Source organism: Ascochyta rabiei, chromosome 16 (genome assembly GCF_004011695.2).
Source record: "Ascochyta rabiei chromosome 16, complete sequence".
In the NCBI taxonomy this organism is placed as follows: domain Eukaryota; kingdom Fungi; phylum Ascomycota; class Dothideomycetes; order Pleosporales; family Didymellaceae; genus Ascochyta; species Ascochyta rabiei.
In genome coordinates, this window is record NC_082420.1 from 147,794 (window position 1) to 173,912 (window position 26,119).

Sequence of the window (26,119 nt, forward strand, 5' to 3'; positions counted from 1 at the left end):
AGCAGTATTGTGAGACTAGTGGGACTGGAGCCTCGAATGACCAGATTGAGGCCCACTAACAGCACCAATCGTGCTACGACAGCAATTGTAGCGATGGCGTACATGGGCGTTGATACCCCGGTTTGATTTTTGAACTCAATCCAGCTCTTTCCCTGTAATTGCGTGTGCTACTATGTACCATTACTGTATTGTATTGTATTGTAACAAGCGGATCAGGTTAGAATCGTATTTCCAGCACAACTCGCTTGAAACCACAACCACTATCTCTCAATACCTAACACCTGCTTCACGTAAATCTGACCACGCCCAGGTCTTTTGCGCTCCTAAAACAAGGCCCGATACCGTGCGCACGAACCACTTAAGCATTCCAGCCTAAATGCTTCACCACGCCTCTTCCTCACCTCTGGCACCCCACCTACACACCAAGTGCAGAACCGCTCAACACGAAGATCACAATCCTCATGCTCTTCACTGCATGTCTGCCCCCAGCCACAGCAGCTCTCGTACAAAGCATCCCAGCGACGACGTCCCCCCGTTCATTTCCCCATCTCTGCAACATCACAGCTAAAACCCATCTATCTACCGAGATACCGATTTCGGAGAGCGTGCTTGCAGTACACGTCTAGATAGGGCAGCTTTCCTGAAGCTGCTGGTACTCGAGCTCTTACTGGTCCATGGTGGTTCGCATGTAAGACACGAGTACTAGATGGATTCCGTGCGCGACTCGCGCATGCCTGTTGTCATGTACCGGGAATCGCACTTTTGCAATCGCTGAGAACGTCTAGGTAGAAGCTTAAAGTCCCTTGGAGAGATATGGTCAAGACATAGTAGCTCTCACTTTTTAAGCTGAGGCTTAGAAGAATGGCCTGACGATACCATTTCATGTTTCATGGGGAGCGTCGGGCGTCACAAGATTACTTCGGCGGGATTGTGGGGGAAGGTAGAGTGCAGTTGGCATTTTTTTTTGGCTCGGGTGGTAGCTTTGCAGTGAGGAGAAGGGTTGGAAGAGTATAACGCGATTAGAGCAAATGTAAATAGCGAACGTGACCATAACCCTAACTTGCTTATATGCACTATGCTGTTGAAATGAGGTGTCATAGCAATCTTCCATCATCGTTCAAGCTGATGTTCTGACTGTAGTCGTTCCGACCCCTACGATACCTATGCGTTTCATGGACGAAAGTGACTCTGAAATTGCATCTAGTCCGAATAGATACAGTGTAGACACACAGCCAGTGACTAGCTATGAGTCCGTTAGGCGTAATACATATCTCTAATCTCGCTTACTAAAACCTGTTATCTAATAGTGCTCTTCGCAGTAGCGCTGTAAGAAGCGACTGATTAGACTCTTAAGCGTCTTAATTAGTAGCAGATAGAAGATCCAGAACTTGAGAGGTGTGGTCATTGCGGGCTCCAGGAGTTTGACATGATCTATTCGAAAAGATTCGGGAAGCCATACCTCTCGGACTTGAGCAAGAACGAGGTCATGGTGTCTTGGGTGGATATCATTGACGTATGATCTTCTTTGGTCACGTTGAATGCACGCGAAGCACTGCACGGGCACTGTCGGGCGGTATCGATGAGCTCTGGCCATCTCTGTCGTTCCAATGAGCTACTCCCTGCGCTGTTCTGGGGTATACAGAGAGATCTGGCCCGCAAAGAACAACGCAACCGAGGTGAGGGCCACAACCGTGAATGTGAGTGCAACCTAAGGTTGATGTCAGTTCGATTTCGCGAAGGTCATAGAGTATTGGCGGTCATACTTTGGAGTTGTCATCCCACCACTCTGCTGTCTCAAGATGCCTTGTAGCAGACCACACATGGAGGAACATGCCTGTGATCATGCTAATCGTAGCTGTTGTCAGAAACATCACTGGCATCTGCCAAGTGAAGACCTGGAGCAGGCTGGGGGCTCGACGGCCAGTTTTCTTGGATCGCTTCCGTTCACCATTGGTCTTGGCCAACAATCGTCGAATACCATCCAACCCATCACGATGAGCAGACAGGCGATGGAGACGCACGGTCTGATCGGCCGCCGTCAGGATGCTGAAGAGCGATAAGATGATGCCGCAGTACCACGCTGTTCTGATTGGCCACGGCGATTCACGTCCGCTGGGCAGGACTTGAGGCCAACTCCCAGTCGACGTGAGTACTCCTGCCAAGAGCGCCGCAACAACACCAATGAAGCTCAGCTCGCTCAATTTGTTGTCTCTCCATTTCACTGTCAGCTCATCCTTCTCTTTTGCATCGTCGGTGTTGAGAAGGATTTCGATTGGGTCGTACGTCGAAGCATCAGGTGCATAAATACCACCGCCGAAGAAGTGCAAAACAGTCCAGAACTTCGAGGATTCACCCGAGGGTTTCGCAGCCTCCGAGGACCTCCGTAGCATCGGGGAACGTTCGTCTGCAGCACCTCCGTTCTCAACATCGGAGTCGTACGTCATCTTTCGGATCGATTTTCGGTAGTACTGGCGGAGAGATCCTTGACACGAGACAATGAATGCTGTAGGTGATATACAGGTGGGTAACGCTGCATACTTCCAGAGTGAAAAGATGCGACTTGTTCGTGTTATGTACACACGACATTACCTGCTGTGGGCGCTTGCAGTAGCTGGGTGCGTGACCGATGACGCCTGCTTGGCGCCCCTGCGCCCCTGCTGTACATTGCCCAAGGTGCACGCGCGAAGTCCACAGAACCTGGCGCAACGACTTGCGAACCTTTGGTTTGATATCGCCGATCTTATCGAGATGCCACCAGATGAGGTGTGGTTGGGCTGAGGATCTAACATGAGCTGGCGTGCAGTAGTTCGGAGTGTCGCCAAGATGCGCTGTTCTGGGGTTCTGTGGACCGCTCCACAGAGTGATGACGTGACACGAAAGTGAACGGCTACTTAACGGAATCCTTCTCGCATTGCTTAGTTAGGCACAACGATATGACGACTTCTCAACGAACTCAGAAGGACCTCTATGTCGGTACTGATAAGCACCGGTGGTGGAAAGAGGCGGTGGTTTACCAGGTAGGCTGAAGTTTGTTGTTTCAGACAGCCAGTATCTCACAAGTGCTTCAGGTCTACCCTGCATCCTTCAAAGATACAAATGGCGATGGCTGGGGCGACGTGCCTGGTATTACAGAGAAGCTTGATTACCTGAAGGATCTGGGAGTGGACATCATCTGGGTATCGCCAATCTACAAGAGCCCCCAGGCGGACATGGGCTACGACATCGCCGACTATGAAGACATAGATCCAAGCTATGGCACGTTGCAAGATGTCGACAATCTGATCAAAGAAATCAAGAAGCGTGACATGAAGCTAGTTATGGATCTGGTCGTCAATCACACATCTGAAGAGCATGCCTGGTTCCTCGATTCGCGATCTTCAAAAGAGTCTTCGAAGCGAGACTGGTATATCTGGAAGCCAGCAAAGTATGACGCGGAGGGAAATCGTCAGCCGCCAAACAACTGGGCTCAGATTCTGGGTGAAGCCAACTCTGCGTGGACCTGGGATGAAAAGACCCAGGAATACTACCTTTCGCTCTTTACGCCCGAGCAACCAGATTTGAACTGGGAAAACCCTGCGGTAAGGGAAGCTGTACATGACGTGCTGCGTTTCTGGCTCGACCGTGGTGTCTCTGGGTTCCGCATGGATGTAATCAACCTGATCTCGAAAGTGCAGTCCTTTGACGACGCCGAAATCACAGTCAAAGAAAACAAGTATCAGCCTGGCGCTAAGCTTTACGCAAACGGACCTCGGTTGCACGAGTTCCTCAAGGACATCAACCGCAAGGTTCTGTCCAAATACGACACTTTTACGGTAGGCGAAATGCCGTTTGTCCGGGACGAGGACGAGATTATCCAGATTGTCGGAGCCCATAACGAGGAACTCAACATGATTTTCGCCTTCGATATTGTGGATATCGACAACGTGCCCGGCGACTTCAAGTACACGCTCCACCCCTGGGACTCCCGCGATCTGAAAAAAATAATCAATCGCCTGCAACGCCTCATGCTCGAACGAGATGGTTGGAACTCACTTTTCATTGAGAATCATGACCAGCCCCGCAGCGTCAGCAGGTATACAGACGACAGCGATGAATTTCGCGAATATGGCGCTAAGCTACTTTGCTTGATGCAGACTACACTCGCTGGTACTGTGTTCGTATACCAGGGCGAGGAGATCGGTATGCGAAACGTACCCCCAAGCTGGGAGCCATCAGAGTACAAAGATATCGAAAGTATCAACTTCTTCAAGAAGTAAGTCGTCCTCATCCCAGGCCGATTTCAATACTGACTTGGTTCAGATACCGAGACATGTACCCCGGCGACGAAAAAAAGCAGGCCCTAGCGCGCGAGATCATGCAAAGGAAAGCCCGCGACCATGCTCGAACACCTGTTCAATGGACGAGCGAGGCTCATGCGGGCTTTACGTCTGCGGGTACTGAGCCCTGGATGCGCGTCAACGACGACTACAAAACTGTCAATGCCAAGGCTCAGCTTGACAATGCGAACCCGTCTCCAGGCACACTCTCTGTTCACGCTTTTTGGAAGCGCGGTCTTGAGTGCCGCAAGGAAAACAAAGACGTCTTCGTGTACGGCGACTTTGAACTGCTGGACCCAGAAGATAAGAACGTCGTTGCGTACAGGCGTTGGAGCGAGAAAAATGCATTCGTCACAGTGCTCAACATGAGTGGCGAGCAGCTTACTTGGGACAAACTGGGTGACCTAAAGGTCAAGAAGTGGGTTGCTGGCAATTACGACGAACGTGGGATTGACAACAAGGCAAAGAGTGGGAAGCTCGAACTGAGACCTTGGGAGGCGCTCTTGGGTATGCTCGAGTAGTCTGCGCCCAGCATGCATGTTTCAGAAAACCAGCACAGGCTCGGGAAAGGCATTTTACATGTTGAACAGTGATGAAACCAGAAGAGGACACTGATTATGCCGTACCTGTCCACTACCGCGCTAAACCCTAACCGCGCTAAACCCTAAATCGGCCACGCTAAAGAGCGTCACGCTCGACGTGTCGCTCTTTCACTTACGAGCGCCATCGTCACGTCTCACAGATATCGTGTATGGCCTCTCTTACCATCTGTCTCGTAGGATGATTCATTGCCCAGATTTCGTGCTATTGCAATTCCAACGCTGCCGTTTCAGCCTTTTCCACAGCTCCAAGGGTTAAGGTGACCCACAACAAATAGTTCAGCGGAGACATCATCTATCGGCCAGAGTCCCCGTTGTGATGCGCATCTTTCCTCGGAAACATGTGCGTGTTATACGTTTCCAGCCTCGGTGGACTCGCAACACGTGATGGTGCGTTCTTTGCACGAGCAGCCGGGTGCGCCTTGAGGTCTTCCATCGAGCTCTCCTGCGACAGATCACCAAGAGCAGCGCGGATGTTCTCCCTCGAGACGATACGCGTCATCTCGTGCGAGTGTGTCTCTTCATGCAGAATCTGTTCGGATCGCTGACCCCTCTTCAACGCCCAACGCTCAGCGCTCTTGGCTGGAATCGGTGGTGCGATCGCAGACGCAGCTTTTAGAAAACAGTGTGGAGAGTCCTCGAAACCTGGCCAAGCGACTGGCTTAGGGGGAGAATTTCCTGGCCATGGAACTGCCTGTGGATTCGGTGGTGAGTCGTTGTGGTATGTATCGTTCGAAACGACGCGCAGCTGGTTGATGTACGGGGGCGGAACATTGATGGGAGCGGGCAGGCGACCGCGTGGCTTCAACGGTACCTCGTCACCGACTGAGGATTGGTCACTGTCACTGATCTTCCTAGCGTGGAGGTTGGTCAAGCTGACCTCCTCCTGGTAGCCGTTGCCTTCGTAGCTCGGACGACGAACATGCGAGTATAATTCTCTTGTCTGCAGCGTCGCATGCGTGGACGGGTTGTTATAACTGCCATTGTCGTTATTGAGCGGACGCGGAATGGCACTCAGTGCACCCATGGGAGAATATCTGGAGCCTTCCGAGTCGACACTCCGGCGATGAGCCACGTTCAACATATCTTCATGCGTGACCTCGTTGAATGGGTTCGAGTTGCGAATGGATATGTATGCTCTCTGGTCGGGCGTTCTCTGCTGTGATAGCTCTGGCCGTGGGAGAGGTGGTGCAGGCAGTGGCCATGCATCATCTTTGCCAGGCGAATTTTGTAGAGAAATAGCGGTTGGGTGTGTTGACTGGCTTGACCGGTCTGACACATCATCAGGGACGTGAATTTGTCGCGTTATGCCATGAAGAGGACTCTTAGGCTCCTGTGCCGCGTGGTCAGACAGATTTGCTCGATCGTGCGACTCGAATACATTATGTGCTGACTTACTTGTTTCGGCATTCTTGGGACGTAGGAATATAGGCCGTATGGAATCAAAGGACCCTTTGGCGTATCTGGAGCTTTTGGACGTGTAGGCTCAAGAGTAGAAAGATGTGTGGCCTTGCCAATGCGAACGTCGGAGACGTTGCCTGACAACGAGCGGCGTATGCTGTCAGAACAACGCTTAATCGGGCTGCGGCTACCATTATTCTTCTCGGGCGGCCTGTCGTGGGCCTCCTGCTCAGACTGTTTCAAGACTTGAGGATGGTACTTGGGTACATACCGCGCGGCCTCTGGTTGAACGATTGTTTTGCGATGCATCGCACGAACCCGCTGCTCCTCCAGCCATTCTCCCACGTTCTGCTTGAACTTTGGGCGTTCGACTAAGCCGCCATATTGCGGGTAGACGTTGCGCAACTCCCTTTCGGCCTCATCGTAGTTCTTCTTTGTCAGCACAGTCTGGCTGGCGCCGCGGAGGTGCGATGGCCTGGATACCATGCGGAATGGTGTTGGTGAAGTCACGACACCGTCTGGCATGGTGATGTTACCTTCCGGGAAAGCGAGGCGACTGGGGCACCTGTCCTCGATGAACAGCGCCAGACGACCGTAGTGTCTCCTGCCCTTGACGCTGTACGAAGCGCGTACGGCTTTGATGATGGGTACGAAGACTTCTTCCCAAGCCGCGCAAATATTCTTGAGCTCAAAGTACCTGAAACCAAACGGACTGTACGCTTTACCCACAAAGAAACTCTGCAACAGCCAAGCGTGGAGATGCTTCTCGAACTCTGTGGAGCTCCAGCCGCGCTTATCGATCTCGAAGTGCGAGCCCGTCTTCTCGGCACGTGGATCGTGGCGTCGAATACCTTCATCGAACTGGGTATAGAACCACAAGATATCGAGCCGCGTGATGCTGCTCGGCTCAGTGTTGCGCGTGTTGTTGACGAGAAGAACAGCATCTCGGAAAACCGCCCACGGTTCGAGGAATGCGGTCGTGGCAAGGAAGCGCTCTTCTACGCCGGCAAAGTCGGAGAGGTTAAGGAGCGTGAGCGCGCGCTTGAGGTCAGGTGGGATTTTCTCTTTGTCCGTGCGAGAGAACATGTCGCGGATGCCGCCTGGCGCGGACACAAATTGCATTTAGGAAGGTAAGTGACAAAAGGTAGTCTGGTGTTCTTTTTCAGGTAGACGGAGAACTTGGTAGGGGGTGAAAAATACTGCAGTCGAGGTGAAGGTGAAAGAGAGCCGCGTCGCGTCAGAACGTGTGCCGAACGACAACAAAGTGCTACAAAGAGTCTTCCATCCTGGCACCTGACCGTCAGCGAACTCTTGTAGTATGCCCCAGGTCTGAGCGTCTTCCCTCGCCTGTACAGCACACGAAGGTCTTCGCGCTCACCCCAGAGCTTCTTTATAAGCTGCTTTTCCTACCAAAAACTCCACCTCTCCACAGATAACCGGCCTTCTATGAGTGCGATCACGCAGGTATTGCTACGTCTGGCTCGTCAATCGCCCACAAAGTCCCATCACCGTCTGCGAGTGCGGCTGCCGGCAAGCACTTACCTTGTTCAATGTGAAGAGGATGTTAGCTCAAATGCATCATGTGGCCCGCTCCTCTTACCCAGAATCAACGGGATGTACTGTCAAGGACGAGGCTCTATTCAAAAAGTCATCATGCACAGCAATGCTTCGACTCGGCACGATGAAAGCTTTCGGCGCCAACGCTGATATTTACGCTAGACTCAACGGCGATTTGGCCAACGACATTGAGTACATCTGGGATGGCCCTCGTCCTTTGTGGCCATTTGAAACCCTGGAAGACGTCATTTTCGATCCTGCACTTTCTTGGTTGGGGAGTTCATCTACCGGTGAATCCGCAAAGGACGCCTTTCGAGCTTGTATATGCTATCTCTCTTTGGACGCAGAACATAGTCGAACTATTGAAGCATACGGAAGTTTCCTTGAAGATCTTGGAAAGAGTATGCTCGATGTCGCAGTCAACGTCTCCTTCCGCAAGAGGGCTCGAGCTACCTCTAGGAACTCAACCCCCGCAAAGCCTTCAATAGGCAACACGATGACAGAGGATGGAGACTATGTAGACAGCGAAAGCGAAGATGAGTTTGATCGTAAGTGGCACAGGCTCGACTCGTTCTTGTGATTCGGACTTACTCTCAAGCCAGGCTGCGCAAAGCGAAAGTGTCTCAAAGGTCGGACCCAATTGTTCGCCAACGTCCAGACGAGGGCTCAAAGGAACAAAGAAGCTCCCACGAAAGAATCCACCACATCAATCCAACGCAGCGTCAAACCTAGCGGATCCGCATCCTGTGATGCTTGGTAAAACGCCTCCAATTGTTTTAGTAAGAGAGCATACGCTTGTGTTTACTCCATAGACGGATGTCGAAACTTGAACGTCGCAATGCAGAAAACATGAAGGACTTTGCAGAATTTCTTTCTGAACTGCTGGAGGTGAGGGACCAAGTTGCAAACCACGCAAAATCCGACCAGCTTATTGCAAAGCAAAACACCGAAGTCCAACGCCTCAAATACTCAGATAGCAGGCACAAGCAGCTCAGCGAAGCCCAGGAGGTGCTGATCAGCTGTGCGGAGACTGCATCCACAAGGAACAGGGACTGCGAACGAAGGCCGAGAAAGAACTGCATGAACTGCTCGAAGGACAGGCGAACTTGATGGCGAAGTACAAGCGCTAAGATGCGCTATGACTACTGCTGCTTCGAAACGAGCGAGAGGACTAGGTGACGGACAATATTTTCGAAGATACGACTGACGGGTGACCATAGTGTCATTGCCATGGATAACGGAACGACATAGTATCATTGGGGAGGAAACTCATTCGACAAAAGCACTAGGGTAACGCGTCTAGCTCGGTCATGATCTCCTGCTTTCTGTTCAGGACGTCACATGGGGATTTTAACGATCGTCAAAACCCCAATTTTAGGGTATCCCTCATGTTCACCCAGTATGATTGCCGCTCGTCTCTCTTCAGTGCGGCATACAAGAGTGCAAACACAACGCACATCTCGGACAAAGCACCGAGGGCCAACAGAACGATGACTGCCGGGTACATGGCGGTCATCATGTGATGCTGTGATGTTCTGAAGCTGTGTTTCCTGACGGACCGAGGTCATGTGGAAGTACGGATAGAAATGCAAGTCCACCTGCATTACTTATAGCACGATCCAGGCCACCCTCGGAAATCCACCGATATTTTTTTTGAAGAACATCTGCGCTGATCGCCGCCTATGCCTTCACAGCTAGGCAGGAACAACGCAACATTGTCGGCATCCTCCCCTCCGAGTCGACGCAGCCCCCTCGCACAAGAAAAAGTGCGTCTCAGAAAGCAGCGACGTTATCGCTCATGCCAGTTCGCATTACACTGAACTTTTGTCTGCGTCTCGATTGGCCGGCATTCTTCCTGATTCGACGAAGATCGAACCATGGTTCACAAGCAAACATTCTATGTTCGAATAATTCGGCATTGGTTTTCTTCGCTGCTTCCGCAGCTGACATACATCGACTATATCTGATACCAAATCCATGCTTTTCGCCATTCGGAGCATCGACTGTATTTCCAACGCTACCGCAAGCTCTCTCCTGGTATCTTCAAGATATCTCTTCCGACGCAAGACTTGGAATGGGCGACGCATATCCTGGAGAACAAAGACCGACTACACTTCGAGCGGAAGAGTTGAGTGACTGGGCTGAATTGCTCAGGCAGAGTGGTTCCTCGTCTGATCCGCAGGAGCTGACATGGCCCGTTCCGCAGCCGAGTTCCGCATCCACTACATGGACTATGGGGGAACTCGAGCCCCCAACGCGTCCCGTTACACCAGAGTGTGACTCGGGTGTTGACGACGCTCGTTCCAGGACAGAAACGCCCGCTACTCCAGTGGCGCCCTGCGCACCGACGCAGCAAGATCGCAGGACTATCTCCGCTGCTGAGCCTAGGTGTGCAGTGTGCTACAAGAGCTTCAAAGGCCGCCGGTACGAGTGTCGCGCTGAGCATTTCAACACGTGCTGGGACAAGCTGCGCAAAGCTGCTGTTGAGAGTACCAGCTCAAGCCGACGTTTAGTCTCATCGGATTCGCCGTCATCCAAAGCGCCTTGCCCTACCAACACGGATACCTCCACAGAAGCCTGCGTGTTCTGCGACCTCCCCCTCGGCACCCTCTCCTGCACCGCGACCTTCGAGCACCGCGTGCTATGCCAACGCAACCTACCCACCCCACCGACGACCTGTCCTCGCTGCAAAACCCGCTTCTCAGACGAATCCCTCCCTTGGAACTGCTGCGAGATCGCAGAGCACATCTACACCTGCACAGCCTCCACATCCCAACCTCCCTTCTCCGCCGCAAGGACCCACTGGCAGGAGACCACCTCCGCGCGCGCCGATCCCCGTAACTGCGCACACTGCGCCCTCCCGCTCGAGCACTTCACCTCCCTGGACGCCTTCCACCATCGCCGCCTCTGCCTGGAGAAAAGTGCACCAGCGCACTGCCCCGTGTGCTTCGGTCCCTTTCCCACCGTCTCCGAGCGCTGCACCTGGGTGGATCTGCACTGGCACGTGCATGGCTGCCAGCACGGGGGGGCCCTATCAGCGATCGACAAAGACGACTTCGAGTCGCTGGAAGCGCGGTGCCAAGGCCGGAGTCGCGGGGTGTGGAAGGTGTTTGGGCGGAACGAGGGATTCTTCCTGGGGGTTAGGAGGGGCTGGACGCACCGGGAGCATCGAGATTCGTTTCGAGAAAAGACAAAGGATAGCGTGGCGGGGGCTTACACGACCCGGCCGTCTCGCCTCCGGAGCTTCGCTGTTCTTGATCGCGGCGCGGTTCGTGTGGTGCAGAGAGTGCGCAGTGGGAGGCGCGTGTGGGCTAGTCTCGGCCGCTTCCTTTGCTCCCAGTTCGCCGTCTACAGTGTGCCTGCTCACGGGCGCGGAGGAATGGTCAGCCGGATGGGGATGGAATACACCATCGACGACATCGTGCGTGACTAGCCAGACGACAACCGCATGGATCTGCACACACACAAGCTCATTTGCGCACAAGCGCTTGTCGAGGAACAGGAGACTGTGGGTGGCAGTGATGAAGTGTGTCGTGTTCCAGACCACAGCGCCGTGGAAGAGCAAGAGGCGAGCTCAAGGACCGCCGCCAGCGAGAAATACAGTCGTCCAATATCCCAAGAACAGCGTAGAAGCACTAAGTAGTTAATAAAGCGTAATACACTAGGTTTCTGTTCTTTCTAGCTTAAGCTAGACGCAGCGTTAGCTGATTCTAAAGCTAATTCTAATAGTAGGGCTAGTAAGTAGAAAAGAGAAAGAGAAAGAGGAAGAGAAAGAGAAAGAGAAAGAGAAAGAGAGAGATAAAAGAAGAAGATACTAAGTAGTTAATAAAGCGTAATATACTAGGTTTCTGTTCTTTCTAGCTTTAAGCTAGGTGCAGCGTTAGCTAATTCTAATAGTAGGGGTGGTAAGTAGGAAGAGGAAGAGAAAGAGAAAGAGAAAGAGAAAGAGAAAGAGAAAGAGAAAGAGAAAGAGAAAGAGAAAGAGAAAGAGAAAGAGAAGAGAAAAGAAGAAGAGAAAAGAAGGAGAGAAAGAGAAAGAGAAAGAGAAAGAGAAAGAGAAAGAGGAAGAGAAAGAGAAAGAGAAAGAGAAAGAGAAAGAGAAAGAGAAAGAGAAAGAGAAAGAGAAAGAGAAAGAGAAAGAGAAAGAGAAAGAGAAAGAGAAAGAGAAAGAGAAAGAGAAAGAGAGTGTAGAATAGCGCATGTCACGGCAGAAATAGGCCTGTATAACGTGGCTGAGAAAGCAAGCACATGTGCGTACGAAGAGTACTTTTCTTTTGTCTGCGACAGCTTGTGATCAATGAACGCATGTACAACTTTCTCAAAGATGACTAAACCTTCTCCTTCTCGTCCCCAAAGATATGTACCTCAACCGGCGTAATCTCGTCCTCGCTGTACGTGCGTCCACGCTGCACCAGCGCCTGTTGTACAGAAGCATAAACAGCAGTAACCCTGCGGCGCTCCTCGCTGCTCTTCTCCATCTCATCCGCTGCAGCGACGGGCCATCCGAAGCGGGCGAAGCGCAGCGCGACGCGCTCGTTCAGCCCCACGAGACGCAGCTGCGTGGCCTTGCCGCCAAACTTCTCGACGTCGGCTTTGAGGTCTTGGAGCGCGCTGAGGCCGGTGGTGTCGATGTTGTGCATGCCGCAGAGGTCTAGTACGACGATGCGGATTTGGACTGGTTCGTCGACGATGGCGGCTTTGGTGCGGAGGCGTGCGGCGCGCTTGTCGCCTGCGACGCTCCAGTTTCGCTCTTTCTGTGCTTCTGGGGTGACGACTTGCCCTGAGCTGTGCGTCTGGATCGCGTCGAGGCATTGGTTCTTGATGTGGTATGCGTTGTAGAACAGCATGGACTGGTGGATGCGGAAAACCTGTGTGTCGAGGGGCACGACAGTGCTGTTTGGGTTGGAAAAGGTAGCGTCAAGCGTGGTGATGCGGCGCACGCGGTGGAACGCCTGGAAGAGGAGGTGGTAGCAGATGCTGAAGCCGACCGCTGCGCCGATGCCCACTTCAGACGAGACAAACAGGGTGAGCCAGAAAGCGAGCATGGATGCGATAAAGTCCACGAGCGACGTCTTCCAGTAGCCGTAGAAGACCTTGGGAGGGATGACAATATGCCAGACGGCAGTCACGATGATGGCGGCCAGCGTCGCTTTGGGAATCCAGTACAGGGCCGGGCTGAGCTTGAAGAGGGAGAGGATGACTACGCCGCCCGCAATGACACCGTACGCAGGAGACTTGACGCCAGAGTCGGAGTTGACAGCCGTGCGCGACATGGCGCCACCTACAGCCATGGAAGAGAAGAAGGAGTTGAAGAAGTTGGTGGTGCCCAGATAGACCAGCTCTTGGGCGGGGTCCGTGATGTAGTTATTCTTGCGACCAAACGCTTTGGCAATGGCCAAGTGCTCCAGAGCAGCAGCGATGAAGGGGGCGATGGAGCGGGGGAACACCTTCTTGATCAGCTCGCTGTCGGGCATCCTAGGTGCCTCAATGCCGTCGGACTTGACCTTGCTCAGCGCCCACACCGGGTCGTCCGCTCTGTTCCTGTTGATGCCATACGAGATGCCAGTGAAGAGGATCAGAACGACGGCGCTGCGACCCAGTGCGAGCAACCACACAGCCTTGCTCTTCTTGCCCCAGCGCTGGCCCATCTTCTGCATCATCACGAGGATGAGAATACCGCCAAGGCCGATGCCACAGGTTGCACCGTCCCATTGCGGGAGCTTGGCAAAAATGTCGTGGATAATGTTCGCAGTACCCGTCCTGACCGTGATGCCGAAGAGCGAGGGAATCTGCCCAAGCATAATGACGATGGCAGCAGCGGAGATGAAACCACTGAGCACCGGTACCGAGATGAACTCGAGCAAGAATCCAAGCTTGAGGAGACCGATGGCGAGCGAATATATGCCCACAGACATGGCCACTGCAGAGGCAATGGCTTGTGCAGAGTAGCCTTCGTGGACTACGTCAGCGACAATCTCGGCAGTCAGGAGCCCCATGAGAGAGGTGGGACCGGTGGACAGATCTTGGCACGTCAGTTGTTGACTGCCATGGTCTTGATGAAACTCACCCTTGGATGTGCCCATGATGAAGACGAGGAAGTTGGGCAACCAGCTGGACATCAGCCCGAACTCGCCAGGGATGGTGGCAATCTTGGCGTAGGCCAGCGACTGAGGGATCAACAGCACACCGACAGTGACGCCAGCAAGTGTGTCGTTCAACAGCCATCGTGGATTGTATCCAGGGAGCCAATGCACCACGGGCACTCTCTCGACGAGATACTGAGCAGCGACAGAAGGAGCAGCACGGACAGCTTTCCCGCCATAGCGAACAGTGCGATTGATGGTGATGTCTGTGGAAACAGCATGACTGATGCGGCCTGGCATGCGTTTGAAGTAGTCCATGACGACCAACCGGTTGGACTTGTGAAGAAGAACGAACGAAGCAGGATGCACTCCCACTCGTGAAGACAACGACTGTATAAAAGCTTCCGTCAGGCCCCAAGGCTATCCCGTGAACGCCAGGGTCGAGATATTCCCAGGCGCACGCCGCAAGGAGGGGCGCTGGCGAGGGTCAAGGGGAGAAGAGGGGACGATATCGCACCTACAGAGAGAGTGAGCGCTACACCCACCCATCTACCGGCATGCATGGGTACATGTACGAGGCTCTGGGTGAGAGCCAGTCACACAAGATCAGCCATGGTACTTGGTGGAAGGTAGGCAGCCGGGGACAGGGCATCGTTTTAGGAAATGAGCAGCACCTGCCAGCTTGCAACGTCACCATCTACCTTCCCTCTGTAGAAAGCGAGGCGCAAGCCGTTAGGCAGTGGAGACCAGGACTCGGAGGCAAGTTGATATGACATGTTGATAAGCAAGTGTGGCGAATAGAAGAGCTGGCCAAGAGGGGTGCGAGTGGCAGCGGATGGCGCTTGCATGGGGTCAGCATGGCTGCATGTGTTGCTAAGCGTAGCCAAGGCGACGTCGGTGCAGTGCAAGCTCCGACGCAGTCAGTCAGAGCGTGGTGCGGGGTGGAGAATGGAGAGCGTTTGTGGAGGAGAGGAGAGTTGCGGTTGTCGACATGCCGAACGGCCGTGTTGGAGGACGGCGTTGCTGGCGATGAGAAGCAAGCTCTACCCCGCATTGACAGCGACAGTTGGTTGCCGTCAGCCTCCCGCGCGACGACACTCGTTGTGGCGGGAGGCTAACGTATCGAATTAAGCTTTCGGACAAGCTCTGCCGGCGATTGGCCAAGCATCCTTGTGAGGCATCTCCCGGCAGGGACGTGCGTCGATCCAAGGCAGTTGGACTGCATCGATGCAGAAACAGCTGGTGAAGGGCAGGAATGGGCCATTGTGGGGGGTGTGGATCGAATGCACGTGACGCTGTTACTGGCTGTAACGCTTTGCGTTGCGGAACGGCAAACAGGCAGGCCGCGAGTGTCTGGAATCATCTGGCGAACAAGCCAATAAGAGCGGGCGACATGCACGCGTGAGATCAAGGGCGCTTAGCCGTTTTGGCAGGTGTCTGCCACCCGTGACCCCAACGTGAGCGTCTCAGGGAGAGCAGGAGCAAGGGGAGTACGGCGAGGTGAATGGGGAATATTCGGTGCCCAGGTTGCTATTACTAAGCAGCAGCTGGCATTTATGTATTTTCTCTAGTATTACTAAGCAACAGCTGGCATTCATGTATTTTCTCTAGTATTACTAAGCAACAGCTGGCATTCATGTATTTTCTCTAGTATTACTAAGCAACAGCTGGCATTCATGTATTTTCTCTAGTATTACTAAGCAACAGCTGGCATTCATGTATTTTCTCTAGTATTACTAAGCAACAGCTGGCATTCATGTATTTTCTCTAGTATTACTAAGCAACAGCTGGCATTCATGTATTTTCTCTAGTATTACTAAGCAACAGCTGGCATTCATGTATTTTCTCTAGTATTACTAAGCAACAGCTGGTGTGCTGAATGATGGCTGGCATTTATAGGTACCTCAGCTAGGCAGTACTTTCTCCAGCTTTCGCCGAGCGACAGAGGTGAGGTGAGGTCAGAGGTGAGGTGAGGTCAGAGGTGAGGTGAGATCGACTCGGCGTTTACGGCAGGCGCTAGCGACAAAGCTCGAAATTCATCGATCATCATCCAGAGACGACAGCCACGCCCACGTCACTGCGCGACATGCTTGGACAGAGACCATGGCCAAGAAGAAGAAGAAGAGCGCGCAGCCCGAGTCGGGCGACGGGGCTGCGACCGCGACGGCGACAGCGACAGGCCATGGCAGGGCAGGCAGGGCAGGCAGGGCAGACGGGACAGGCAGGGCAGACAGGGCAGACAGGGCAGGCAGCGCGTCGACGTCGGCGTTGATCATCTGTCGCAACAAGTAGGTCAGGAAGACAGGCCCGGGGTGGCAGGGTGCAAGTGTTGATGGGAGCAGGCACTGGCGCTACATTTCCTCCTTCCACGGCCCGTGGCTGCAGCTGCCGCCCGAGGTGCTCGAGTCGCTCGCGCACACAAACTTCCTGTCGCCGCGCCCACGGCCCATGGACGCGGCGGTGCTGTACGACCTGGCCAAGATCCGCAGGCACGTCGACGAGGCCACCAACCTGGCGGTGCGCGCCGCGACCGGGCTGACCGCGGCCGCGCTGAGCAGCAGCCTGCACGCCAACAGCCTGCTGGGTGGCCCCGCGGCCGCGCTGGGCATGGCCGCGGGCGTGGGCGTGGGCATGGGCATGGCCGCGGGAGGAGGTGCGGGCGCGGGCTACGGCGCAGGCGGGGGGCAGCTGAGTCGCGAGCGGAGGCACCGCATGCGCGAGCTGGCCACGGCGAAGCTGAGCGCGGCCTACCACCTCGACGAGATTGCGGCGAGCGTGGCGACGATGCAGGGCGCGAGCACGCTCGAGGACGTGGCCCAGCTGGTGCTGCAGCGCAACGCCCACCACCCGGACGCCCGCTACGTCCACTTTTTCCACGAGAAGATCCCCAGCCGCATGATGGCCCAGTCCACGCCGCTGGACACGCTCGACGGCCTCATCGCAGAGCGCCCGACCGACGCCAGCGCCCTGCGAACACGCGCCCTGACCCGCCTCTTCAAGGACGACTACGCCAACGCCGCGAGGGACCTGACCGACGCCCTGGCCCATCATCACCAGCAACAGCAACAGCAACACCGACTACAACCACAACCACACCAACAACAACATCAACACCACCAACAACAACATCAACACCACCAACACCAACACCAACAACACCACCATCAACACCACCAACACCACCAACACAGCCGCGACTGGCGCGCCGAGGTCAACATCCCCGACGACGACCAGCCCAGCTCGCTCGAGACGCAGCTGCTCTTCCACCGCGCCGGCGCCTACTTCACCCTCGCCTGCCGCCACGTCCACGCCGCACTGGACGGCCTGAGAGAGCAGGAAGAGGCCAGAGCCGCGTGCGACGGACCCGTGCCCGAGACCCCCGCCGAGGCAGACGCCCGCCTGTTCCGCGCAGAGAGCCGCAAGCAGGTGCGCCAGAACGCCAAGCGCGCGCTGCGAGACTACCTGGCCTTCCTCTCCCACTTCGACTACACGCCCGGCATCTCCGCCGAGGCCGCCGACGAGTTCCTGCGGCGTTTCCATTCCACCAGCCAGGCCAGCGGACGCGCCCAAGCCCTCCTCGACACCGCTCCTCCCGACACCGCTCCTCCCGACACCGCTCCTCCCGACACCGCTCCTCCCGACACCGCTCCTCCCGACACCGCTCCTCCCGACACCGCTCCTCCCGACACCGCTCCTCCCGACACCGCTCCTCCCGACACCGCTCCTCCCGACACCGCTCCTCCCGACACCGCCCCCGTCTCCGAGGCCCTCACGCCCTACCGCAGACCCCCCGCCCACCATGCCTCCCACCGCTCCACCTGGCCCAAGCTGCCCCCGCCCCCAGTCTTCAAGATGAGCCAGCTCTTCGACGCCGTGCCTCCGCCCTGCCTGCCCCCTTACCCGCCCACCTCTCCGCCAAACCCAGCCACCCCCGCCTTCGCCGCCCACGAGAGCCTGACCTACCACCCGCTCCTCGCCGACGCCCTGCACTCGCTGCTGCTGTGCCACGCGCTCCTGCAGACCCCGCCCAAAGAGCACCTGCGCCACGCGCACAACGCCGCGCGACTCGCCCGCATCTGCGACGGCTACCCCATCTTCCTCGCCGCCCGCAGCCCCGCCCGCAGCGACTGGGTCGAAGTGCTGCGCCGGGCCGGGAACTGGATCGGCCTGGGGCGCTCGTGGGACAAGCTGTGCCGGCCCCCGCAGCCCGATGCAAATCCACACCCCACCCACCCTCCCAATCCCAGCACCCCCAGCACCGCCGCCGCAGAAACGCGACCAGGAACCGCCGAGTCAAAAGCCCAGCGCCGCGAGCGCCAGAAGCACGAAGCCATCCTCGACGCCCTGGCCGACGAGCGCGTCGTCGACGAAGCCTCCTTCCAGCGCGCCGTCCGCGCACGCGAACAGCGTTTCCGCGACGACGAAATCGCTGACTCTCCACCTCCCAGCTCGACAACATCAACAACAACAACGACAACGACAACGCCATCGACACCAACACCAACCACCGCGCCCCCACCTTCCGAACCTACATCACCTTCACCTTCAACATCAACCTCGACCGCTACTCCCACTCCCACCCCCTTGCCCACCACCACCAACACCACCCCCGCACACCCTCCCCCTCCTCCCCCAACATCCACCACCCCTTCCCCGCGCGACCACCCCATCAGCACCCCCCGCGCAGAAGCCATCCTCCGCTGGCTGCGCGACGCCCCTCCACTGACGGCCGAGAGCCATTCGGGGACCAAGAAGAGGAGGAAGAAGGCCCGTGCGGTGGGCACGGCGGCGGCACCAGCGCCGACAGCGACCGTGGCAGTGACAGCACGAGGAGAAACGGGAGAGAGGGGAGAAACGGGAGAGAGGGGAGAAACGGGAGAGAGGGGAGAAAAAGGAGAGAGGGGAGAAAAAGGAGAGAGGGGAGAAAAAGGAGAGAGGGGAGAAAGAGGAGAAAAAGGAGAGAGAACAGAGAGGAAGAAAAAGGATCATGCTACGGGGTTGCAGGAGGGGGTCGCGGGGTTGTGTGTTGGTGAGTGAGTCAGTGGTCGAGTGTTTGCCTGGGGAAGTAATTGACTTGGCTTTGGATGGATGGATGGATGGATGAATGGATGAATGGGTGGGTTGGGAGAGGGAGATGGATCGAGACGTTATCATCCTCCTCATCATCATCATCATTGCCATCATCATTGCCATCATCATTGCCATCATCATTGCCATCATCATTGCCATCATCATTGCCATCATCATTGCCATCATCATTGCCATCATCATCAATGCTCTTCATCTCTGTGGTCCCTACATACCCCCTTGCCTGCCGGAACAAGAACCTAGCTCGCCCAGCCTTTGTGACGGACGAACCTTCATGACCAACATAGTGACTCGACTCACTCCATCCCCAACATAGTGACTCGACTCACTCATCCCCAACATAGTGACTCGACTCACTCCATCCCCAACATAGTGACTCGACTCACTCATCCCCAACATAGTGACTCGACTCACTCCATCCCCAACATAGTGACTCGACTCACTCATCCCCAACATAGTGACTCGACTCACTCCATCCCCAACATAGTGACTCGACTCACTCATCCCCAACATAGTGACTCGACTCACTCATCCCCAACATAGTGACTCGACTCACTCATCCCCAACATCGTGACTCGACTCACTCCATCCCCAACATCGTGACTCGACTCACTCCATCCCCAACGCCAACCGATTCCCACATCCTACCCCGCTACGGCGAAATCTAGTCCTCACCACTCCGAGCTGCCAGTCACCACGTGCTGCCATCCGCTGCCGTGCACAGCCCACGCATCGTCCAGCGCCTCGACTTCCTCCTGCACGCCCAGCCACGCCGCTGCTGATGCCTCCTCGCTGACTTCGTCCCACGCGTTCGTCAGATCCGCCTCGCTGATGCCAAACTCCGCGTCCGGGTCCTCCGCGCTCTTCTCCTCAACCACATCCTCGGGCTTGTCGTGCGACGGGCAGCGGTTGAGCAGGCCCTTCAGATCCTGCCGATTCGCCGCCAGCCAGTACGCGCGATGGAACCGCTTCTCCGCCGCCTTGTCCGTGCCGGCGCTCCACTTGTGCTTGAGCAGCAAACACTCCATCTCGACGCACTGTTCCAGAAGCTGTCGCTGGTCGGAACCCAGCGTCGTCCAGTGGATCTCGTCGTGGCGATACCAGTGGTAGCCGTACACGCCCATGGTGACAGTGGAGTCGGGAGCCGGTTCATACTCAAACGGGTTGGTTGCGTTGTGGAGGACGAGGAGAGAGTGTCGACCGCCATCTTTGATAAACCCCTTCGAGACGTGGGAGAAGCGCCGGCGCTGGTACTCGGATTGCAGGCCGGTTTCGAAGAGTTGCTCGAGCCAGCGCTCTGCGAAATCGTATCCTCGACAAGGCTGTAGCTCGTAGAGGCAGACGGGCCACTTGTAGTCTTCATACTTGTCGACGATAGGCTGCGGGACTTCATCCAGCGTTGGAGCAGCTCGCTCCACGATTGCCTCGTCGTAATCTAGAGCCTCAAGGCGGGGGGACACTGCACCAGATACAGAGGCGATATGCACGTCAAAGTGTGTTGTGGAAGCTGACCTCGAACGCAGATTCTGCACGTCTTCATACAACGTTGCGTTGGTAGTTGGTACCACTTTGCGGCGTTTCCTTGAAGCAGTGGCTTTCGCCCTAGGTGGACCAGGCGTGGGCAGTGGGATGTGGACTGGCGCTTGGAGTCCCGACATGCCTGCGGCGATGGTGTGTCTACGAGCCTCGCCTTTCTGGCGATATATCTCCTGCTTGCGCCGACTCGAAGCGTCAAGCTTCTTCTTAGCAATCCTGACTGGAGCTCGAGCTTTCAAAGGGTCAGCATCCATCCCACCAACACAGTTCCGTTTTCGCTTCAACCTACCGGCTAAGTTGTCAGTGCGCCATTGCTGAACGACAGGCGTCTGGCAGAGTTGGCCATGGCGATCCATCACGGTGGGAGACGATGCAATCGAAGAAGCCCGCCACGAATAGTCATGTTCAGACGGAAGCGCGTAATGTGTTGTGGGGAGAGCTACATAAGGCGATCCATGTGCGGGTGCATGGTCTAGCTGTGATGAGAGGCCAAGAGCTGGCGGACGATCGCACGCTGCAGACAAGGTCTGGTCTGTCTGATGTGAATGGGCATGGACCACTCGGTCGTCTCGATTGCTTCCAGTGCCGTCGGTGTTCCACATTGTCAGATGGTTCGTATAAACAATATTCGGACCTGATGCCAGGTACTCACGGGTGTGCGGTAGCAGGTCGCGGAAGCTTGGTCGCAGTCCCTGTGAAACATGGCTGGACTGCATTGACTGCTGCTGGTTAGGCAGGAGCCTGTGCATGTGTCTTGAGTTTGAATCAGGACAACGTAGTGGTAGAGCGTGTGTGTCATCGTCATAGGTAGGTGGAGTTGGCGGGCGACGCTCAGCAGCGAGCTGGTGGGCATGTTGGAAGAATTCCTGTAGGGAGCCCGTATGCCTGGCGTGGTCTACAGAGCCATAAGCCACGTGCGGTGGATTCAGACCATGGTGTGGGGCGAAAGGACGGCCATCGGGCAGTCGCGCCAGTCCCGGTGGCAAGTCCTGCCAGATCTTGGATTGTCGAGCAGGCACATTGAGGTCGCTGGTAGGTGAACTTACACTCGCTCTATCTGGAGTCGCGTAAAGCGGACGTTGGTGGGCGGCACCACGACGATCGTGGGTATACATCAGGCGGCAAACAGTACGATGCTAGCAAGACGGCGGTAGAGTCTGTCGTTCGCATGGTTGGTCCGCTTGTGGAGAGGGGACTCGCAGAACATATAGACAGCGTGCGGGGTGGTTGCCTTGGCGGTAGTGAAAGGAAGAGGCGGTCTGCCAGGTGAGGGAAAGAGCGTGGGAAGATGCGCGCAAAAGCGGACGCAAACGCAGCTGTCCGTCTCTTCTGGTCCTGATTGGAGCGTCGAGCGGGTCGCGGAAGATGAGGCGCGCGTTGGCTTCTTGATGGAGTAGCAGAGCAAACGGGCGGTTCCAGTCGAGTGACGATGCAAACAGGCCGCCTATTGTGCAGGCACTTGGTGGATCTGGTGCTCAAAGAGTACCAAATATTCGAGTTGATGGAGAAGAAGGAGCTGTTCACTTATTCTTTACTCGCTTTGACAAAGGAGTGGTTGGTGCTGTGGTGAAGCAAACGGACGCGAGGACTAATCTAAGACAGCCGCAGTGGGCACCCGCAGCAGTGTGGCAAGGTAGACGGGGATTCTAACTTGCTCCATCGCCTAGCAAGGGCGCATCCCCATGAGCTGTGTGGTCAAAGAAAATACACAGGGAGGAGCTCTTTGTGCTATCCCTCTGGATAGGTCCGCAGAGGTTTCTGTAGCAAGAGTGGCTGAGCATGTGCCAACTCTCAACTGTCATATCGCACGCACTCATTGTGGAATCTTGGAAATAAGGCAAGTGCGCGAGCTGATGCTCATAAGCTCTTCCCATTGCGGTCTACGTCACTCGTCACGTTTATGCAACTCTTATCGTACTTGTCCCAGTCCCTGTGCTGTTGAACGCCAAACGAAGCATGCTGGTTGCGACTCGTGATCAGCAGTCGCGGCTCTAAACCACACGCTTCACCTGCGCGACATGTTAGCGACATGGCTTGCAGCAACGGCGTGGTCAGTGCGCACCTCGAAGAATCTCTTCAGCCACCAGACCTGGAAAATGCCCTCTGCGCCGAGGACGAGGATCTGGAAGATGCTCCACCACTTCACTCGCGCATTGGTGCTCTCGGCCGTGTTCCTGTGGGTTCTCTCACGAACGACAATGTAGCCCTGCTCATCCTTGACCTGCGAGACGAGCTCTGACAACTGGTGGACTAGATTCACGGTCAGCACGCCATGTCCCCACGCCTTCGCCGTGGTCGTTGGTACGCACCCTCCTTCTCCAATGGATCCTGGGGCGCCTCCGACTCGGGCACGTAAACAATGCCGTGCACGTTGAAAGAAACCTCCTTTGTGTTTGCGCCCCAGTGCTCGTTGTTGAAGCAGTATGTGTACTTGCCGTCTTCCTTTGCGTCAAACGAGTGGTCGCCCGAGGACACGCCGCGCTCGTGAATCTGGAAGGTGCCGGAGGGTGTCTCGATCTGTTTCGCGATTAGCCATCGCTCTGCTCAGCGGCCACACCACCCCCGGCAAAGGCGGCTGCGCACCCAGAAGTCAATCTCCAAGCTGCCGCTTCCGCCAAATTCCCTGTCGCCGACCTGGAACGTGACCGTCATCTTGTCGTCCTTGTGCAGCTGCTCGTGGAAGCATTCGCGCTGGTGCGCCTTCATCTGGATGTTGTGCGCCGAGCTCAGAGAGAGCAGGCTGCTCGCCGCTGCGAGGAGGCCGAGGGACGGGAACAGCATCTTTGCGGTCGGCTTGGGTCGCTGCTCGGTTGCTGCGAAGGAAGGGATGGTGTGGTGGAAGACCGCCAAGCACGGAGATGCCAGCTTGCCCGCAGTCTGGAACGAGTTGGGAGTCGGTTGGTCTGTGCCCCGCGACCTCTCCAGTCTGTTGATGTCACATGACTGGCCATCTCAACATGCACCAGCAGTCTATGGTGAACGACCGAAGACCAGACTCTTCGATGCTCTTCATCCTTTCTTTCACTCTAGCCATCTCGTTGAAGTTCTTTACTGTCTCCATCTTCGTTGAGTCTTGTTGCTCAACTCACTGTCCTGCTCCTTTCACTCTAGATATCTCGTTACAGTTCTTTACTGTCTCCATCTTCGTTGAGTCTTATTACACATCTTATTATCCTGCTCTTACTCTAGATATCTTACTAAAGTTCTCTACTGTCTCTATCTTCGTTGAGTCTTATTACACAACTTATTATCCTGCTCTTACTCTAGATATCTCGTTACAGTTCTTTACTGTCTCTATCTTCGTTGAGTCTTATTACACAACTTATTATCCTGCTCTTACTCTAGATACCTTACTAAAGTTCTTTACTGTCTCCATCTTCGTTTGGTCTCCTTTCACAACCTGTTGTCCTGATCATCAGGCTTCCAATCTTACAGCCATGACCTCCAACTCCAAGTCCCAAGCTACTACCTAGGTTCCATTTCATCGCTTTCTGGTAATCGCTCAATCGAGAACGTCATGTCCAGGCACTGTCTCGATGTTGACCTTCACCTCACCTCACCTCGTCGCCAAGACATAACACCCCACTACACGGACGAGCGCACACTCGTCCTTTCTACCTGTTTGCAGGGCCTCGTTACGCTTTACTTCAGCCTCTATCACCGAGACACATTTCAGCACATCATGGCCAGTGCAAGCGGTGTTCCCAGGCGTGTTTCGATGGCCTACATCCTGGGCTTCAGCAACAAGCCGTTCAAAGACGGAGGACCACCTGCGCCGTCGCAGCCGCCACCGCCGCCGCCTCGCCATCCAGGCGCATTCAAGCAGATGGTAAACTGCGCTGTCCAAAATCCAACGCCAACCTCACTAAACATGTGTAGGTCACTACACCCGGCGGCGTCATTGAGTGGGCCGCGAGCGACGGCCGTCGCGGCAGACTTACTGGGCCAGGCAAGCCACGCTTGACTTCAAACCATCTCGCTCAGGTCCCGCCAGGAGAGACGGTGGTCAAAGCAGGATCCAACGCCGGTGGCGCAAACAATGACACATCTGCCGACGATGGCTGGACTGCTGAGCAAGACGAGAAGCTGATGGAGATGAAGACTGAGAACAAGGGCTGGAAGGCCATCGCCGAAGTAGTTGGGAAGGAATCTGGCCAATGCAAGGCTCACTTCAAAGAAATCAAGCTGAAAGACTGGAAGCCAGATGTCAGCAAAGGCGGTGGAGGCGGCAACAAGCAGAAGCAAGGGAAACAAAAGGAAGAGAAAGGCCAAAAAGAGGACGCAAAGAAGAAAGATGAGAAGAAGGGCGGTCAGCAGAAAGACTCTTGGGCCGGCTGTAAAGACGACAGTGGTGACGGTATATGGAGTGGTGGCGGTGGTTGGAACCTGGCTGGTGACACCTCTAAAAGTAGCAGTGGTAACGATGCATGGGTAGATGTTGACGGTGGTTTTAATCTGGCTGATGACGACAAGAAGGGCGAGAATGGGAAGAGCGATAATGGTAGCAAAGGCACCAAGGGAGAGCCTGGAAACCACAAGGATGAAGAAGGCTTCAAAGCTAACGAAGCCACCTGGGAAACCACGAAAGGAGAGTCTGGTGGCAACGGCACAACAGGCAGTTGGGGTGCTGCCCCTTGGGGCTCACCGGGTAACACCAAGACCGAGAACGCTGGAGGTAACATTTCAGGAGACTGGAATAACGGGCCCGCCTTCAACAACTCAAACGAAGACAGTGGATGGGATCCAGCTCCTGTCGTCAAACCCCCGTCAAACCCAGACTCAAAGCCGCATTCTACGAAGTCTGCATCGCATGCTCCACCCAAGCAGCATTCCTCCCGCGAACCCGAGAGACCGTCTACGACAGCACCAACTGAGTACGAGCTCAAGCCGGACTCCACTTTCTCAGCCAATGATCTACGCTTGGTGGCCAGGATCTTGCAGCAAGACTACCAGATGGTGTGGAACAGAGTTAGTTGGAGGTTTAGGGACAAGACTGGGAGGGATCTGCATCCTGAGGTGTTCGAGAAGAAAATCACAGGCAGAATCGAAGGAAAGGACGACGAGCGCGGCAGAAAGTGATCTCAGCACGGAGTTGTGCAGAACATCGTCTATGCTTCATGGCGCTCGGGGTAGTCAGCCGCAATGCAAGATGGAGATCGGAAACTTCCGTGTTCTTGACAAATGTTCGCAGGCCGATGGTGCAGGCCATGTTAGAAAACAAGTATTCACTGTGATGGCCAGCTCGGTTTGCGATACATCTTCTTCCCGTTCAGCGGCGGTGAAGCACACAACTACAGTCTGGTCATCTACCGAGAAGATGGTGAACTGATCTGACAATCTGGCTACGGCGACTACGCTGCCTTTCGACCAACGCCCCTCTTCGGCGAACCGATCCTTGCCCATTCTACCGGTGTTACGTTTTTCGAGCCTTGGGGCTTCGGGTACGGCAATGTGAAGATCCTTGCTCAGCACTATGAGAACATGTACAACGTCACGCTCTAGAACGCTACGTTCCCATTGGAGAGCATCTCCCCGCTGT

The 26,119-nt window shown here is 55.3% G+C and overlaps 12 protein-coding genes across 12 annotated transcripts, besides 10 other annotated features; 7 read left to right on the plus strand and 5 right to left on the minus strand.

Annotated features, from left to right (window-relative positions):
* Positions 1-1,612: 1,612 nt before the first annotated feature.
* Positions 1,613-2,444, minus strand: EKO05_0008949 (uncharacterized protein; the record flags this gene model as incomplete). The annotated part of the gene is made up of 2 exons (XM_038942112.1): positions 1,613-1,708; positions 1,764-2,444. The coding sequence occupies 2 exons, from the start codon at positions 2,442-2,444 to the stop codon at positions 1,613-1,615; spliced, it is 777 nt and encodes a 258-aa protein (XP_038795566.1).
* Positions 2,445-2,933: 489 nt separating this feature from the next.
* On the plus strand, positions 2,934-4,837 carry EKO05_0008950 (Oligo-1,6-glucosidase; the record flags this gene model as incomplete). Its single annotated transcript, XM_038942129.1, has 3 exons — positions 2,934-3,017; positions 3,069-4,252; positions 4,300-4,837. 3 exons carry the CDS (start codon positions 2,934-2,936, stop codon positions 4,835-4,837), a joined length of 1,806 nt encoding a protein of 601 aa, XP_038795567.1.
* A 373-nt stretch (positions 4,838-5,210) lies between these two features.
* EKO05_0008951 (uncharacterized protein) lies at positions 5,211-7,438 on the minus strand (the record flags this gene model as incomplete). The annotated part of the gene is made up of 2 exons (XM_038942083.1): positions 5,211-6,248; positions 6,314-7,438. 2 exons carry the CDS (start codon positions 7,436-7,438, stop codon positions 5,211-5,213), a joined length of 2,163 nt encoding a protein of 720 aa, XP_038795568.1.
* A 559-nt stretch (positions 7,439-7,997) lies between these two features.
* Positions 7,998-8,453, plus strand: EKO05_0008952 (uncharacterized protein; the record flags this gene model as incomplete). The annotated part of the gene is made up of 1 exon (XM_038941974.2): positions 7,998-8,453. One exon carries the CDS (start codon positions 7,998-8,000, stop codon positions 8,451-8,453), a length of 456 nt encoding a protein of 151 aa, XP_038795569.2.
* Positions 8,454-8,722: 269 nt separating this feature from the next.
* EKO05_0008953 (uncharacterized protein) lies at positions 8,723-8,983 on the plus strand (the record flags this gene model as incomplete). The annotated part of the gene is made up of 1 exon (XM_059637431.1): positions 8,723-8,983. One exon carries the CDS (start codon positions 8,723-8,725, stop codon positions 8,981-8,983), a length of 261 nt encoding a protein of 86 aa, XP_059493414.1.
* Positions 8,984-9,671: 688 nt separating this feature from the next.
* Positions 9,672-11,306, plus strand: EKO05_0008954 (uncharacterized protein; the record flags this gene model as incomplete). The annotated part of the gene is made up of 1 exon (XM_038941985.2): positions 9,672-11,306. One exon carries the CDS (start codon positions 9,672-9,674, stop codon positions 11,304-11,306), a length of 1,635 nt encoding a protein of 544 aa, XP_038795570.2.
* Positions 11,307-11,619: 313 nt separating this feature from the next.
* Positions 11,620-11,668: a tandem repeat.
* A 119-nt stretch (positions 11,669-11,787) lies between these two features.
* Positions 11,788-12,058: a tandem repeat.
* A 143-nt stretch (positions 12,059-12,201) lies between these two features.
* Positions 12,202-14,274, minus strand: EKO05_0008955 (uncharacterized protein; the record flags this gene model as incomplete). Its single annotated transcript, XM_038941892.1, has 2 exons — positions 12,202-13,895; positions 13,941-14,274. The coding sequence occupies 2 exons, from the start codon at positions 14,272-14,274 to the stop codon at positions 12,202-12,204; spliced, it is 2,028 nt and encodes a 675-aa protein (XP_038795571.1).
* Positions 14,275-15,900: 1,626 nt separating this feature from the next.
* Positions 15,901-15,947: a tandem repeat.
* A 112-nt stretch (positions 15,948-16,059) lies between these two features.
* Positions 16,060-18,993, plus strand: EKO05_0008956 (uncharacterized protein; the record flags this gene model as incomplete). Its single annotated transcript, XM_059637432.1, has 2 exons — positions 16,060-16,244; positions 16,299-18,993. 2 exons carry the CDS (start codon positions 16,060-16,062, stop codon positions 18,991-18,993), a joined length of 2,880 nt encoding a protein of 959 aa, XP_059493415.1.
* Positions 16,099-16,140: a tandem repeat.
* Positions 16,141-16,208: a tandem repeat.
* Positions 16,209-16,224: a tandem repeat.
* Positions 17,002-17,144: a tandem repeat.
* A 44-nt stretch (positions 18,994-19,037) lies between the features above and the next one.
* Positions 19,038-19,072: a tandem repeat.
* Positions 19,073-19,090: 18 nt separating this feature from the next.
* EKO05_0008957 (uncharacterized protein) lies at positions 19,091-19,360 on the plus strand (the record flags this gene model as incomplete). Its single annotated transcript, XM_038946666.2, has 1 exon — positions 19,091-19,360. One exon carries the CDS (start codon positions 19,091-19,093, stop codon positions 19,358-19,360), a length of 270 nt encoding a protein of 89 aa, XP_038795573.2.
* Positions 19,106-19,241: a tandem repeat.
* A 355-nt stretch (positions 19,361-19,715) lies between the features above and the next one.
* On the minus strand, positions 19,716-21,695 carry EKO05_0008958 (uncharacterized protein; the record flags this gene model as incomplete). The annotated part of the gene is made up of 1 exon (XM_059637433.1): positions 19,716-21,695. One exon carries the CDS (start codon positions 21,693-21,695, stop codon positions 19,716-19,718), a length of 1,980 nt encoding a protein of 659 aa, XP_059493416.1.
* Positions 21,696-22,571: 876 nt separating this feature from the next.
* On the minus strand, positions 22,572-23,361 carry EKO05_0008959 (p24 complex component; the record flags this gene model as incomplete). The annotated part of the gene is made up of 4 exons (XM_038942168.2): positions 22,572-22,589; positions 22,643-22,830; positions 22,890-23,097; positions 23,164-23,361. 4 exons carry the CDS (start codon positions 23,359-23,361, stop codon positions 22,572-22,574), a joined length of 612 nt encoding a protein of 203 aa, XP_038795575.2.
* Positions 23,362-24,262: 901 nt separating this feature from the next.
* Positions 24,263-25,659, plus strand: EKO05_0008960 (uncharacterized protein; the record flags this gene model as incomplete). The annotated part of the gene is made up of 2 exons (XM_038942150.2): positions 24,263-24,409; positions 24,460-25,659. The coding sequence occupies 2 exons, from the start codon at positions 24,263-24,265 to the stop codon at positions 25,657-25,659; spliced, it is 1,347 nt and encodes a 448-aa protein (XP_038795576.2).
* Positions 24,354-24,381: a tandem repeat.
* Positions 25,660-26,119: the final 460 nt, after the last annotated feature.